We start from the raw sequence: 14492 nt of genomic DNA on the forward strand, positions 1-14492 counted from the left end.
AAAGAGAGGTGGTCAAGTAAAATGATCAAATCTGCAGGCATTACCAAAAGGCAAGCGAACTTCGTCTGCTTATGTTGGTGGGTACCAGTATTTTTAACTGTAATTTTTGAAATCACATGCATTTTATTCACTTTATTTATATATTTTATTCACATTTTGCATTCCCAAGTAACTGAGAGGTTGATAATGAATTGCTAATAAATTATTTTAATTTTAAATAGGCAAGTAGGATACCTTTGTTAAATCGTCTCATTTTGCTCCGCTCAATCAGCAAACACTTCTTTAGGCTGTTAAAAAAATTAGAAAAACAAATCCACAAATAGGATCAAATACTGAAAACACTTTTAAAAAGGAAAAAAGTAAATGTTTAATGTGACCCCTTTAAAAGCTGGAAAAGGTTTACTCCATTGGCTACCATGTAATTGACACTATTCGTTCACTTACACACAGCTCTGCCGTTTCTTGTTGGGTCCTCCAAATTTGGGCTTGTCCAGACAGAACACACACCTCCCGCAGTCCTCCAGCCGATTGCAGCCCTTGCAGCGCAAGCAGCGTTTTAGCCGACAGCCAAAGGCTGTGCTTTCGTACCTGCGTCTAAATGTCAGCTTCGGCTCAACAGATTCTTCACTCTCAGCTTCTGAGTGAGATGCAACATCTTGAAGAGCCAGAAGGGGCAGATGGAAGAGGGAGAGAGAGGCAAAAGAAAGCATCTAACATAAGAATAAGGGCATTTTGGGCATGTCAAAGTTGGGTTTAGAAAGAAATAAAGTGAACACTGCCTTCTAGAAATTACCTAGATACAATACCACAAATTAGCATTTCACAATTATTACAGATTGCAATCACATTGCCAATTAATTTTTCAATTAAGGGAAAAAGATATATCCTAAAATGTGGATTTTTGTGTTTCTATTTTTATGTTTTTGTGCAATAGTGCATTATGCGAGCTCTCTAAACAACCTCAGACAATCTTAGGAGGCATTTCAAATACAGTCCACAATGCAGTTTGCATGTGTTGTGCATTATGAATGCAACACACTCCAGCATAATTTTATTTTCACATTTACTTAATTACAAAACCTTTGGGCATTACATGCTAGCATATTAAAAAAGGATGAGAACATTGCTGCTACACAAAATATCAAGTGAGTTTAATGCAGAATTACATTATTATGGTATGCAACTATACTAAATTAAATTACTAATACTAGGAATAATACTAAACATACTATGCAGGTGGGCAATAATAATGCAATAACGGAAAGTGGTCCAAAAAGAGAGATATTTTAGGAATTATATATTAAATAAAAAAATTAATATTTTTAGATTTTAGAATATTTTTATCAGGAATATTATAAATATTTGTAATAGAATATCTGTATTTACAACATTTTTCATTTGTTATATTTATCAATAAATATATATATTTTTTAAATCATTCTACCCTCTCTACAATTTGTTTACAAAGCCTTAAAGGAAATCATACATTTTATGCTTCCAAGCCCAGCGTGAACACATTTTACAATAAAACTGTAACTAACATGAACAAAATATACAATGTCCAGCTCAAAAGAGCCCAGATGTCTCCATGAGCAACTGTCACTTATAATGGATGCGGACAGAATGAGGAAAGGAGAGGTGTGTACCCTCTTCGGCAGGTGAAGCACTGATCCCCTCTCTCTCATGCAGAGGAAGGGCGCTGAGCCTTGGAATGTCGTCGGGAACCATGGCGCGTGGTTGTCCCAGTGCCACCGCTGCTGCTCGACACACATGCTTTATACGTGGACCACCGATCAATTGCTCCTATGGAGTTAAAAGGGCATCACGGTAACTCACGATCCAATAAAAAAAGCTGAAGAGCAATATTTTGCATTGAAGCATACCTGTGGAGCACCCTCTGGGTTAGCTGGGACTACTCTCTTCCCCCTCTTTCTGCCTCTCTGCATGACTGCTGCGGATCCATCTCTTATTCTCACAGAGTTAGACAGAAGCTGCAGAGTATAAACACCATCATAAGTATAATCATACAGAGTACTGTGGCATTCACGAAGATAAAAAAAAAGTCTTAATATGTTTATCACTTTATTTAAAAGTGTAAAACTTTATTTTATAATTAAAATTATTCAGCACTTAAATGTATAATTACACTGTAACAAGGACACCTTAAAATAAAGTGTAACCTCAATCTTTTATTTAGAAGCACAAAAAATTTAAAGTTCGGGGTCAACAATTTTTTTCAAAAATCTTTTATGCTCACCAAGGCTGCACAATATATTTTTTAAAGATGACTTTTCAGCAGTAATATTGTAAAATATATTTTAATATATTTTAAAATGACTTTTTTTTTTTCCTGTGATGACACTTTCATAGCTGAATTTTCAGCATAATTACTCCAGTCCTTAGTGTCATATGATCTATCAGAAATCATTTTAATATGCTGATCTGGTGCTTTTTATTATTCTCAATGTTGAAAACAGTTCTGCTACTTAATATTTTTGTGGAAACGGTGATACATTTTCAACAGTATTTATTTGAAAGAAAAATCCTTTGTAACATAAATGTTTTTACTATAACTTTTGAGCAATTTTATGCATACGTTTTTTTATTTAATAAAAATAAATTGTACTGACCCCAAACTTTTGAATGCTCCTCGAACGAGTCTTTGAAAACAAAAATACTCAGTTCACCCATCTTGTGAATTTTGTCAGAACTTGTCAAAAACATAGTGACTAGTACAAATGCAACAAAGCACTGTTTGTATTCTGACCTGGGCTGATTTGAGCTGTTTCTGCTGGTCGATTTTAATCAGTTGGACTCTTGCTCTCTTCAGCAGGTGGAACATCCTTTTATTGGCACCGGAAATACTCATTCTCTGGGTGTTTCCACCTTGCTCCACCATCATCTGGGCATTTTGTGCGGTCATTTCAGTGATGCCTTCAAGGCTGGTAGTCTCTACTGAAGGAATAAATTACCTCAGGATTAGGAGGAGGAGAAAAGAACAGACCAAAAGAGAGGAGAGGATTTTTGTTGTTGTTGTTTGCTTTATTAGCATAATAACATTGATTTCATCTTTAATCTTATGTTATATTAATTATTGCATTTGCATGTAAAGTACTTGCAACTTTTTTTTTTTTTTTTTACTGTAAAGTACTTTGAGGTGCATTCCTTGCATAAAAGGTAGTCTACAAATAATTTAGTATTATTAGAGACATAATACTCAAACATGACAGTACAAGCCCTACCATTCTCCTTAGCAGGGCCTTCTGCCAAAGATGCAAGTGGCATCTGATCAGAGAGTTCCCCAACATGAATGGCTACTTTTGGCACCACTCCTGGAGAATACATGTCCTGCAATTTGATTCCTTCCACATCATGGGTCCCTCCCTTAGCACAGTCCTCTCTTAGCTTGGAGCTTGCACTGGCAATCCGCTCCATCCTTCGTTTTGCCAGGCATGCAGTGAGCTTCTTCAATTTCCAGTATATTTTATAGTGGTCTGCAGATTGGCCACGCCTCCTACCCCTCCCGCGAGGACCACCAGACAGCCTAGAGGAACTCAAAATGGGTTTGACACCCTGAGATTGAGTCTCTTCCGAAACACCTTTTTCATCGTTGTTTAGGATCAGTAGTTCTTGTGTGGTCTTCGGCTTGCTTCCGGAATGAAGGGTTTGGAGCTCAATATCCGTTGGGATCTCAATAAGAGCTGGTTTCTTTGGGGAACCTCGTTCTGGAAGCGCAGACATGCGCTCATCATCCATGAACCTCTTCGGGACCTTGATGACCCGAGAAGATCGAGCACTAACAATTGGTCTAGTGGAGTGTTTAGGCTGTTTAGCTTGGCTTCCAGGCTTGGATCTCTCAATCTCTCCAACTGCCTGTTCCTGTCCTTCCATCGGTTGCAGCACACGTGTAGAGTCTGTCTCTAGAGCAACTCGCTGTCTCCCTCTTGGCATGCTAGAGGCCTGTCCTTGACTGTGAGGTACTTTGCGGCACACCTCCTGTTGCAGTAACTTTCTTCGTCGCCTTACACAAGGCTTCTTTTGGGAAGAACTTAAACTATCACTAAAAGAAGGTCCTGCATCTCCACCAAGAGATTCTAGAGGCTCCTTATTTGCATCTGTCCTTCTGCCCCTTCTCTGTTTGGCCATTGGTTTTGAGGATACAGCACCTGCTTGATCACTAACAGTCATTCCCTCTGTCTTGTTCCTGTGGGTCTTAGCATATTCTGTTGAAGCTCTTTGGTTTTGGGTGTCTTTAACTCTGGAGGCTCTCTCTTTACCTTTAACCAGTGTTAAACTCCACACTAATTTGCCCTGCCTCGTCCGTCTGTCTAGTGCACTGGAACCACGCTTCTTTGACCTTCCAGCAATCTCCTCCTCTTCAAAAGCCCTATCAACATTTTCTGTCTTTGAGGAGACCCATGTTCCCTCTTTCTGGTCCCTGAGTACCTTGCCATTTCTCTTACTTGAGCTGCCCTGTTTCAGTTGTTCATCTTTATCCATCGATGGCCTTTGTGACTGTTCCGTTAGTTTTTTGGACAGCTTCTTGGCTGCCAATTTAATAACCATTTTAGGCCTCACAGATTTTTGATCAGTTCTTGAAAATCTTTTGCCTTTCATGTCAGGTTTTTCCAATAGAGATGATTTTAGATTTGGCACCAAAGGTGGCTTCACCTGTGAGGATGCCAGTCTAAGGGAACTGCCTTTAGAAAAGAGAAAGACAAAAATCTATTAAAACATTTTATTTTTAATAAACACAAAATTAGAAAAAGAGGCAAGGGAGCAACTGTAATTGGATGGCAACCATACAATTAATCATGGCAGTCCCTTGAAATAGTTTTTTTCAATTAATTAATTATTCTCAATTAGGGATGCATCGATATCAAATTTTTGGTGAATAATGACAAATAGATAATTATTTTGATATTTAGATAAGTCTCTTGTTAAAATGTTATTGTATATTTACTTATTTCAATATATTTTAAATAAAACAGCTAAAACTGCAATTCAGGCATTACACCATGTATGAAAAGATACATTTTCATTTTAAAATCTGCTAAAGATCATAATTAATAGTGTTATTTAAATTAATACTGTTACTAAAGATAAACATTAGGCGTAGGTAATCTTAATGTAAAAACATGCATAAATTAATGCACAATTATATAGCCAATCAGCCGATAAACATCCAACATCAACCAATAAATAAGGAAAAACACATATCAGAGAATAACTGATGTGTACTATGAAAATAGTGATGACTGTCTGAGCATGCCCCACTAATTAAACCGTAAAAGTCAGAATACAAGAAAAACACTTTTCTTTAGTTGATAGATTTTTGCTTGAATGACCAAGTTTAATATAAAAAAACAGCACATAGAACAGCTGATCAAACTCAATTCCTGGAGGGCCACAGCTCTGCACAGCTAAACTGGGCACTCCAAGAATTGAGTTTCAGACCACTGGTTTACACCATCAAAATACTTAGAAACAACTGAAAAACTCACTTGATGAGCCTTGTCCAGAACGCGAGGACAATTGTCCGTCCACTCTAAAGCCTGTGAAGTCTCCCTCCTGAGAAAGAACAATAGATAAAATATAACACCACAAAACTGCATGTAGACCGTTAATGTATTATTAATTTAAAAAATGTAGGAACAGGACATTTACATTTACACAATTTTCTCTTTCTCTGCTCTGGCTAATCCAATAGTAGTTCAATTAATGTTTGCAGTCCTTTTTATTACTCACTGCTTAGTAAAATTACAGATGGCAGGAATACAAAACCCCTGCTTGACTGATAACACACTGGTATTATACAGAACAAATAATCAAACAAAGGCATCAGTTTCCAAGAGTATTTGATTATTATAGGCCAGGCTTCACATACAACAAAAACTAAATATGTAACATGGATCCCTGCTTCATTTCTCTAAAAGACTCAGTGGTGAGAAATGCTGACACAGAATACACACATCACAGTACTAAATTAATATACTAACCTTCTATAACACAATGCATTTCTTTTACAGTTCAGCACACTGCATTAGTACTTATTTTTCTCAGTATGTTATAGGTGTAAGCATAGGTGTGAACATTACCTATTATACAGTTATTATATTGACCTATGAAAATTTTAGCTGTTAAAGGTAGGTGAAATGAGAAACATTTACCACTTATAAGACCATTCTTTTTTCTTTGCATTATTTAATTGAATGAATACTTCTATAGCAGCCAGTGACAGCATTTTATTTACTTGCAAAGACAATTTTATTTGCATATGACCAGCGTTAATTCAGGATCCACCATTAAAGGTGCTGTATGTAGGATTTTGACTCTACTAAAGCATAAAAATACCATAATATGTTTGCAGATATTTACGAAACATGCTAAGTTAACATACTTGTTTATCTGAAAACCAATGCTACAGTCAGTTATTCTCCTTTGAAAATGTGCATTCCAGCCCAAAAATGTCTGTGTTTGTTATGGTTTGTAAAACCCGCCCACTTCCAGTTTACCCAATTGTATTTCGCCACCCCGGTTTGCCAGTTGACGGAAAACACAGCGCATTTCATTTCATTCATCGTCTTGTGTGCTCGTTCCTGTTGGTGTCGTTAATCAGGCAACCTGTGTGCATATCAAGTCTGAGGAGGAGAGGCTGGTGGAAAAAAACCCTATCCAATATTTTGAATTTGGACTGCAATACCTAGTTCCTACATACAATCCTTTAAAAGTGATACAAAAGAATTCATGCTGAAATGATCAGAGTGCTACGAATAAACCTCAGCACTCATGTCTAATGCAAGGACTTTTCAGAAACGCACAGAGCTGGAGTTGCTACACTTAAGGTCATTGCACACTGAGTCCGAAATTTTCGCATGCGTTTTTCAGTTTTTTTTTGTATTCCATCCTTTCCTATCAAAATGCATGCTACGGAGGGGAAAACGCAGAAAATCGAACCTGATCCCATTTTCTTTTGACAGACGAAAGTTTCAGAGGCAGTGTGCAAAGGTGATTGATACAACATGAGGTCGTATTTATTTTTTAACGTGCGAAAATTTCGGACTCAGTGTGCAGTGACCTTTAGTCAGGAATGTGAACACTAAAAAAGGTATTGATGTCGTAAAACTTTTCAAATTCATTGTAAAGATGTAAATGACCAATAAATGCACTGAGAAGGAGGTCTTGAGTTTTGAAAGTTACAGCTTTAGCATAATAAAATTAACTTATAACTCAAAAGGAGGAGGAAATTGAATGCTGCTTTTAAAAACTGAAACAATCTCAAAACAAACTTTTTAAATGTATAGTTTCATTTTACAAAAGATTTTACTAAGGCACCCAAGTGCAACAGAGCATCAACTAGTAGTAAGTAGTAACATCAGCAAATTTAGCAATACTGTAAAGAGTAGGATATTTCCAAAATACAACACAAATTAAAAACTAAATCTTTAAATCTTCAAGCTAATCTATCAGTCTTTTTCAAACACCTCAGGAAAAAAAAAAAAATGTCCACACTTAGAAACATCAATACATGTCAGCATCCCCTGCCATAAACCATTCAATGCTACTTACAACTGCTCATGGGTCAAAATGTTTCAGACTTCCTAAGTCAAGTTCAGTTTTTCATATCCCCATAAAGTGCAACTGTCATTTTAAGTAAGGATGATGCTGGAAAGTTCTCTGATTGCAGATAGCTAAGAAATTCAAAGCACAGATTCAGATTGCATCAGTCTACAAGGTGTGATGTCAAAGCTCAACATGAGCTCTGTGCTGGTTCAGCTTTGAGTTTGAATCAGACTGCATTCAAGCTTTCAGTGCATTTGTTTCACTGCATTAGCTAACCATGTGTTCACACCGCCGCCGGCGAGAGCGTCAAAGTGGCCGGAAGTCATTCATTTTCAATGTGAGCCAGTGGCGAGCTCTGGCGAGAGCGGCGCAGCGCGTCTTGGACGGTGAAAGCATCGAGGAGAGTTGAAGTCAGGTCAACTTTATGGTAATGAGCTATGACGCGGTTGGGCGGCAACCAATCGGAATGTAGAAGTCCTCCGCTTGAGAGGGTTCCAGAGAACGCAGTAGGGCTGTGCGATTAATCGAAATCGCGATTTGAGATGTTGCGATTTGCTAATAGCAAAGCCTGCGATGTGGACACGATATTACTCTGATCCAGATCATATGTACGACTACTGTCGTGGCACGCCGGAGTTGTCTAGTCTGGATCTCAGTTGGTGCAATCAGAAAGGCTCAAAAACAGCAGAGTTTCAAATGTGAAAGAAAAGACTTTATTATGACAAGATAACAAAGCCGAGAACACAGCCGCCACATCAAACTGCGTCTGAGTTCTGCGAGTGTCAGTACAGTATATATATGCTTTTTATTGCCCATATTTGGTAGTTCCTGTTTTTCTTATTTGGCCTTGTCTATTTGATTTACCACTTTTAATTACTAGTCCACCTGGTCATTTTTCATATTCGCCATTTTTTAAAAAGTAAAAGTTCTTCTTCTACTCCCATTGGTTGGCAGTGCTCCCAGAAGACATTCATCACAGTTGTTTACACGTATTTGTCATATTCTGGAAGTCACCCAAAGTTCCTCGGGTTATTCTAAGTTCACAGGCAACACCTGCACCCTTGACCGTCGCATATCCCTCAAAACATTTTATACTCAGTATGACCAGTAGATGGCACTCCAAGACCATTAATAAGAATTCAGACATCCAGTACAGTAGGATATCACACTTTTGCATAGACTAGTACATGGATTACATTTTTAAACATGTCTATCATTTTGAATAAGATAATGTTATAGTGAGTAAACAAAAATATACAATACTACCAGCCTTGAGTGGCGGTCTTCCTAACCAATAGAGTGAGAACACCTCCATTCTGCCCGATGGGCACTGCTCTAGCCAACTGCGTAAACGCCCACCATTTAAAAAGGGTCAGATCGGTAAATTAAAACTAAAGAAAAACGTATGTAACTACAGCTTCGAAATGACAGACAACGAACAAAAAAGGTCATTTGCAAGAGCATTTCAAGAGCTCCCATATCGGTTCTGCTTTCAGTACTGGAGAATAAAAGATACATTTTTAGATGTTTTATTAGTAGGCAGGGGCCTACTACTAAAAAGTAAGGTAAGGGCCTACTAGTAAGGTGTTTTATGTAGGGGGTGCTGTGGGGGGTGTGGTTAGTCAATATCTGCATATAAATATTACACCAAATAGAAACAGAAAATCGTGCTACAGCCTACGCACTTTCAGGAGATTGTGTTAGACATTAATTACCTATTTTACAAATGGGAATAGGCTACAATGAATTCATAATAATGTTTTACATCAACGCTACATTCAAGCTTAAAAACCCTTAAAATGCATAGTGCAAAGTTCTTTAAAAGCATCTGGAACTCAAAGTGATTTTAAAGCTGTTTTTAAAGCATTTGCTGCATGGATTAAAAAGATAGGCCAATAAATAATTCACATAGGCCAGTCAGACAAAATTGCGTCGCAGCAAATCCTTTAAATTTCAAGGACAAATATTACATACTTTTTTTTATTATTGAATACAATTATAAAATAAAACACAAATTATAATCAGGCCTGTTTTAGGCTTTCCCTTATTTTTATATTTTAGACGGTGATGGGGAAAAAATGACTCGCCATCTCCTCATTGGACACGCAGAGAGAAATATATGGATCTTAACGGATTACATAGGCTAATGAAGAGTTTTTGCTTTGCTTTGAATTATTTCGTTTTAAAGTAGTAATTTAAAGCTTTCTATAGATATATTTATCATATCTGTGAGCCAGTTTCAAGTTGCCGAGTTTCCGAGACCGGCAGAAAGTGCATTCTTTGTTTTCCTATTTTATAAAAGCACAATGTTGATATTGTGAATGCACACAAATAAAAGTACACCCTTTACAGTTCCAAATGATATATTACTCTTAAATTTATGAGCAAAAATCACATGGCGTATTTTAAGTTGTTTTTGTAAGAAGAAAAATACAAGTGACCACGCTGGAGCCTCCGTGTCCCAAACTATTGGATACGCGTCTAACAGCGCACATTTATATAGGTTAAACATTTAAACTAACACTGTGATATGCTTGAACTGTTTTATAGGCCTATATCGATTTTTTTAGTCAAGTCGTGATGATTTGATAAGGCTAAATTAATCAAACATAGGCGATCAACTCACTGCTGACGCTGGCCGCTTGGTCCTTGCTTAAAAGAACTATCTTTATGAAAAAAAACCCCCGAAACATAGCCTAATCACTTTTCCATTACATACAAAGCTGAACTATTTTAATAGGTAGCTATAAGCCGTTTGGGGAGAAGGTGAAGACTCATATCGCTGAGAAAAAAAATAAAAAGTTTAAAATTTATTTTTTTCCCAGTACATCCGTGATATTTCCATGTTCTGCTTTTAAGCCATAACCTACAGATCCCACAACACAAACATAACATTCACAAACATAAGGGCCGCCGGTGGTGGAGCTGCACACGGAGTTGGTGGTAGTCTAATCATTCACGCTCGTCCTTGAAACTTTAATATTTTTAGGGTTTTTGAAAAATTAATTTGAAATAAGTTTATTATAATGCATGTTCGCTAATTCAGAAGACCGCACACACAGCCCGTGTCTCTGAATGCTTCTCATAGTCGTTCCGCTCTGCGCGTCTCCCGCACGAGCCGCACACACGCAGCCTGTCTCGTAATGCACTTTTATACTCGCGGTCTCGCGTCCGGTTCTGCTCCGCAAGTCTCTCACGAGTGCATCTGGCAATATGGACGAGGCCTGACGCACGCGTGCAACCCGTGTCAATTCACGCCTGGCTCCACGTTTAAAACGAATGTAAATAACTGCTTGCCAATTTCACAGGGATGAAATTAAACATTCAGCACATTTCCCACTTGTTCTTAAAATCCCAAATACTTAAAAATTAATGAATCAGCCCACGTAACATGTAATACTTTAATAATTGACTAAAGAAATACAGTTCTTTATTTATAAAAAAAAATAAACAAATCTTTCCTGTGAAATTCAGTAATTCTGTAAAAGTAGTAATACCATTATAATCTTCCCTGCAAAAAAACAAAAAAAAAAAAACAGTACAACCCCTCCCACAATAGAAACCGTAATGGATTTAAGGGTTATGATGGGAATTGCATTGGTTTTAATGTAAACTATAATGGTGTCTACTGGTATTTGATGCATTCTATTGGTGGGATGTAATCTAGCAGATGGCAATCAATAGAACAACAGTTATTCCTATTGGAATAATTTACATTTTACATTTACATTTTATGCATTTAGCAGACGCTTTTATCCAACGCGACTTACATTGCATTCAAGTTACAGTTTTTACATTTTTATCAGCTCTTGTAAAAGGAATTTTGTAATGGTTTTTATGGAAACTGTGAGAATTTCTGTGATCGTTTCTATTGTTTTTGTTTGGTTTTTTCAGCAGGGTAACGATACTCATACTGTGCTGCACATTATTGACAATATTGAGCTGAAGCTTGACTTTGCAAATTTAAAATCGCAAATCAAAATCACAATATTTGTCAAAAATATTAGATTATTATATATTTTCCCCAAATCGCACAGCCCTAGAACGCAGTCCTGTAAACTTTGGTTCCGACCACATTAGTTCCCAAGCATTTTCACACTAGAATGCTTGTTTTGATCAATTGCATTTAGGTTACACTTCAACCAGGACAGTTTGGAATGTAGGCTGAGCACAAATTAATGTTAATGTTAATTAAGGACCTAGGCTAGTAAGTTTCCTATAAACTGCATGTTGAAATTAGACTAACTTAGCACTTAACCATGAACACAAAAACACACCACAAATGGCTTTTATTGGTTTATTTCGTTAGCAAACATGTAACTATAAGTTCTTTCCATCGATCAATTTCTTACTATCACAATTAAAATATTTCATGAGGTTAACTTATACCCTACTTGTGTTCAGTCTTCCCAAGATCAACCTGCTTGTTTCCTTTGCGGCTCCTTTAAATACAAGACGAAGCGTTCGATCGTCAGAGCGTCAACCAATCTTTCTACAGCGTCGCTGGCAGGGCGGCCAGAGCGAATTGTGACGGTGTGAACGCACAGTAAGGGAAATTCAGCAAATGTACCCTCTAATGTAGAAAAAAATAAATGACTAACAAGGATGGTGCTTATTACCAAAAAAAGGATACAAACTGTTGTACTAAGTGTTCTACATGCCTTCTGCCCTCTAATTGGTATTTCACACATTTTTAGTAAGTAAAGGGTCTTTAAGTATAATACTAAAAATTTCTACCTTCAGTTCAAGGTACACTTTTTTTATATTGTTAATAACATTTCAAAATTATAACATTTACTGGACTAAAGCAATTTTTACTTTATTATCCACAGACAATTTTTCTTTCAGAAAAATTATGTTAAAACATAAGCATCAAATATACAGCCTGGTCTTTTGAGGACTGTTCATTCGTACATCTGAAAAAAATCATTGCATTGCTCTGTACACAAGTGGAACTTGAAGAGAGCTTTGATCATAAAACTATAAGCATGTATATATCACCTTAATAAGATATTGACTGATTTAAATAATAAATTACAAAGATTTAAATTACAAGCTATCAGAATTCCATCTAACTTCTTGCAATGTAAATAACATCTGCACCAAATTTCTATTTTTTTTTCTCTCTCTCTTCTAATATGAGCCATAAAAGCATTACGTATCAAATGATACAAAACATATGCAAACTTTTTTGATTTCTTTTTAAAGTCTTATTTCATATGTCAGGGTTTATTGGTAATCCCTTATAAGAATTAAAAAAGTGGACAAAAAGCACTCAGACACTTGAGTACATACAATTTAAATTAAGCAGTTCTTATTGTACTTAAAAGTTTTACTGAATGAAACTTGAATAACACTTCTAACACACTGTGACTGATTAACAAGATTACTATGAAGCAATTAACTTGTCTGTAAACACTGCTAGCTGACGGATTTAAGGTTTTTTTGTTTTGTTTTTTAGAAACATTACATTTTAACCATAAAAGACATTCAAGGCAGAATGCATAAACAATAACTGTATCATATTCCGGATGCACGCCACGCCTCCCTCACATTTGAACTAAATATTAAGAAAAACAGACCCGTAAACAACAGTGGCATTAAATTCCAAAGCCTTTAACTGAACACAAACTCCCTTAAAACTAATCAGCGGACACCACGCTGACACGGAACCGCAGTAGCCACGGAAATACTGCCAACCGGAGTTAAACACCCGCCACGCGAGCTCGACAGCCCGCAAAAGCCCAAAGATAAGACTGGCGTCTCTTTAAACGCTTTACAGAGACTCCATCTCTATAATCCGTGCCGCTATGATCAGGTGGCTGCATCTCTACAGGAACTGGCACCAGCAACTCAGCGACATGCTGATGATGCACTTACCGCGCATTAGTACAATAACGTTATTTCTCTACGCGAAGGCTCACCTCATCGCTCCCGCTCGTGCAGAATCCCGCCTCGCGCTGGCGTCGGTGTTTCTCCGCCATCCCGAGCAAGCGCGACAGCGACGGATCCTCTCTCAGCGCAGCTCTAACGTCGACGGGCCTCGGCCCTTCTCTGTCTTCAGCCCTCACCCGACCGACGTGAGAGCGTTTCTCCGTCCTCAGCAGGCTCCGAGACATCCATGGCCGACCTGGGAAACGGCAGCGAACGGTGGCGGAGGGGTTTACGGTCGCTACAACAGCCGAGGCTGGTAATCCGCCTCCTGCTGCCGCCATTATTACACACCACAACAACAACTACGGCGCTGAGCTCTCGAGAGGAACAAGATGGAAAGGCGCGAGATAGCGGAGGAAACGCACGGCATCATGGGAGATTGAGTTTTTCTTTTTGTTGGCCTTTGAGCATAATGGCGCATCATTCTGTAAATACGTAATAATAATAAATTCAACAGTTTAATGCAGTTTAACAGTTTAAAGTCTGACATATGAAATAATAGTCTTTTGTTTTTAAATGTAACAGTTTATTGAACCTTTAGTTACAAAAATATGTTTTTTTTATTTGCATATTTGTTTTATACTTTGATCAAAATATGCCAGCCTATTTGCTGCTGATATTTTTTATAACAGCATAAAATACTACTTACATGAATGTAATATCAGTTGTCACTTTTTATTTACTAATATTATTAATCCTAATAATAAGAATTAGATATTTTAATGTTTAGTTTTATGATCAAAGCTCAGTAGTTTTTATTGAGGGTAAAATATATAATGCAATGATAACCGAGAGATGTACAAATAAACATTCCTCAAAAGAACATTGTATCATATTTGTTTCTTAATTTGAACATAGATTATGGAAAATTAAGTTGCTTCAGTCCAGTAACTGTTGATATTGAAATATTACTAACAATATAAAAGTTAATCATTCTTATGTGATTTTTAAAACTCATTAAAGATTTCACAGCAAAAAAAGAAAAGTGTACCACA

At 37.1% G+C, this 14492-nt stretch overlaps 1 protein-coding gene across 5 annotated transcripts in view; it reads right to left on the minus strand.

The window, feature by feature from the left end:
- Positions 1-13855, minus strand: part of LOC306846878 (histone-lysine N-methyltransferase 2B-like) — a 39112-nt gene extending 25257 nt beyond the window's left edge. For 2 of the 5 annotated variants that reach the window (XM_079380556.1, XM_079380553.1), the window contains exons 1-9: positions 13488-13855; positions 5505-5571; positions 3243-4700; positions 2768-2955; positions 2631-2660; positions 1884-1991; positions 1647-1803; positions 445-655; positions 235-287 (exon numbers count right to left, since the gene is read on the minus strand). In XM_079380556.1, the coding sequence (XP_079236682.1) occupies positions 235-287; positions 445-655; positions 1647-1803; positions 1884-1991; positions 2631-2660; positions 2768-2955; positions 3243-4700; positions 5505-5571; positions 13488-13778 (2563 nt within the window). In that variant the 5' untranslated portion in view covers positions 13779-13855. The remainder of the gene's footprint in view (positions 1-234; positions 288-444; positions 656-1646; positions 1804-1883; positions 1992-2630; positions 2661-2767; positions 2956-3242; positions 4701-5504; positions 5572-13487) is intronic. The other 3 variants (XM_079380557.1, XM_079380555.1, XM_079380554.1) reach the window with 2 other exon arrangements.
- Between the last annotated feature and the right edge of the window lie 637 nt (positions 13856-14492).

This window comes from Barbus barbus (assembly GCF_936440315.1).
Source record: "Barbus barbus genome assembly, chromosome: 27".
In the NCBI taxonomy this organism is placed as follows: domain Eukaryota; kingdom Metazoa; phylum Chordata; class Actinopteri; order Cypriniformes; family Cyprinidae; genus Barbus; species Barbus barbus.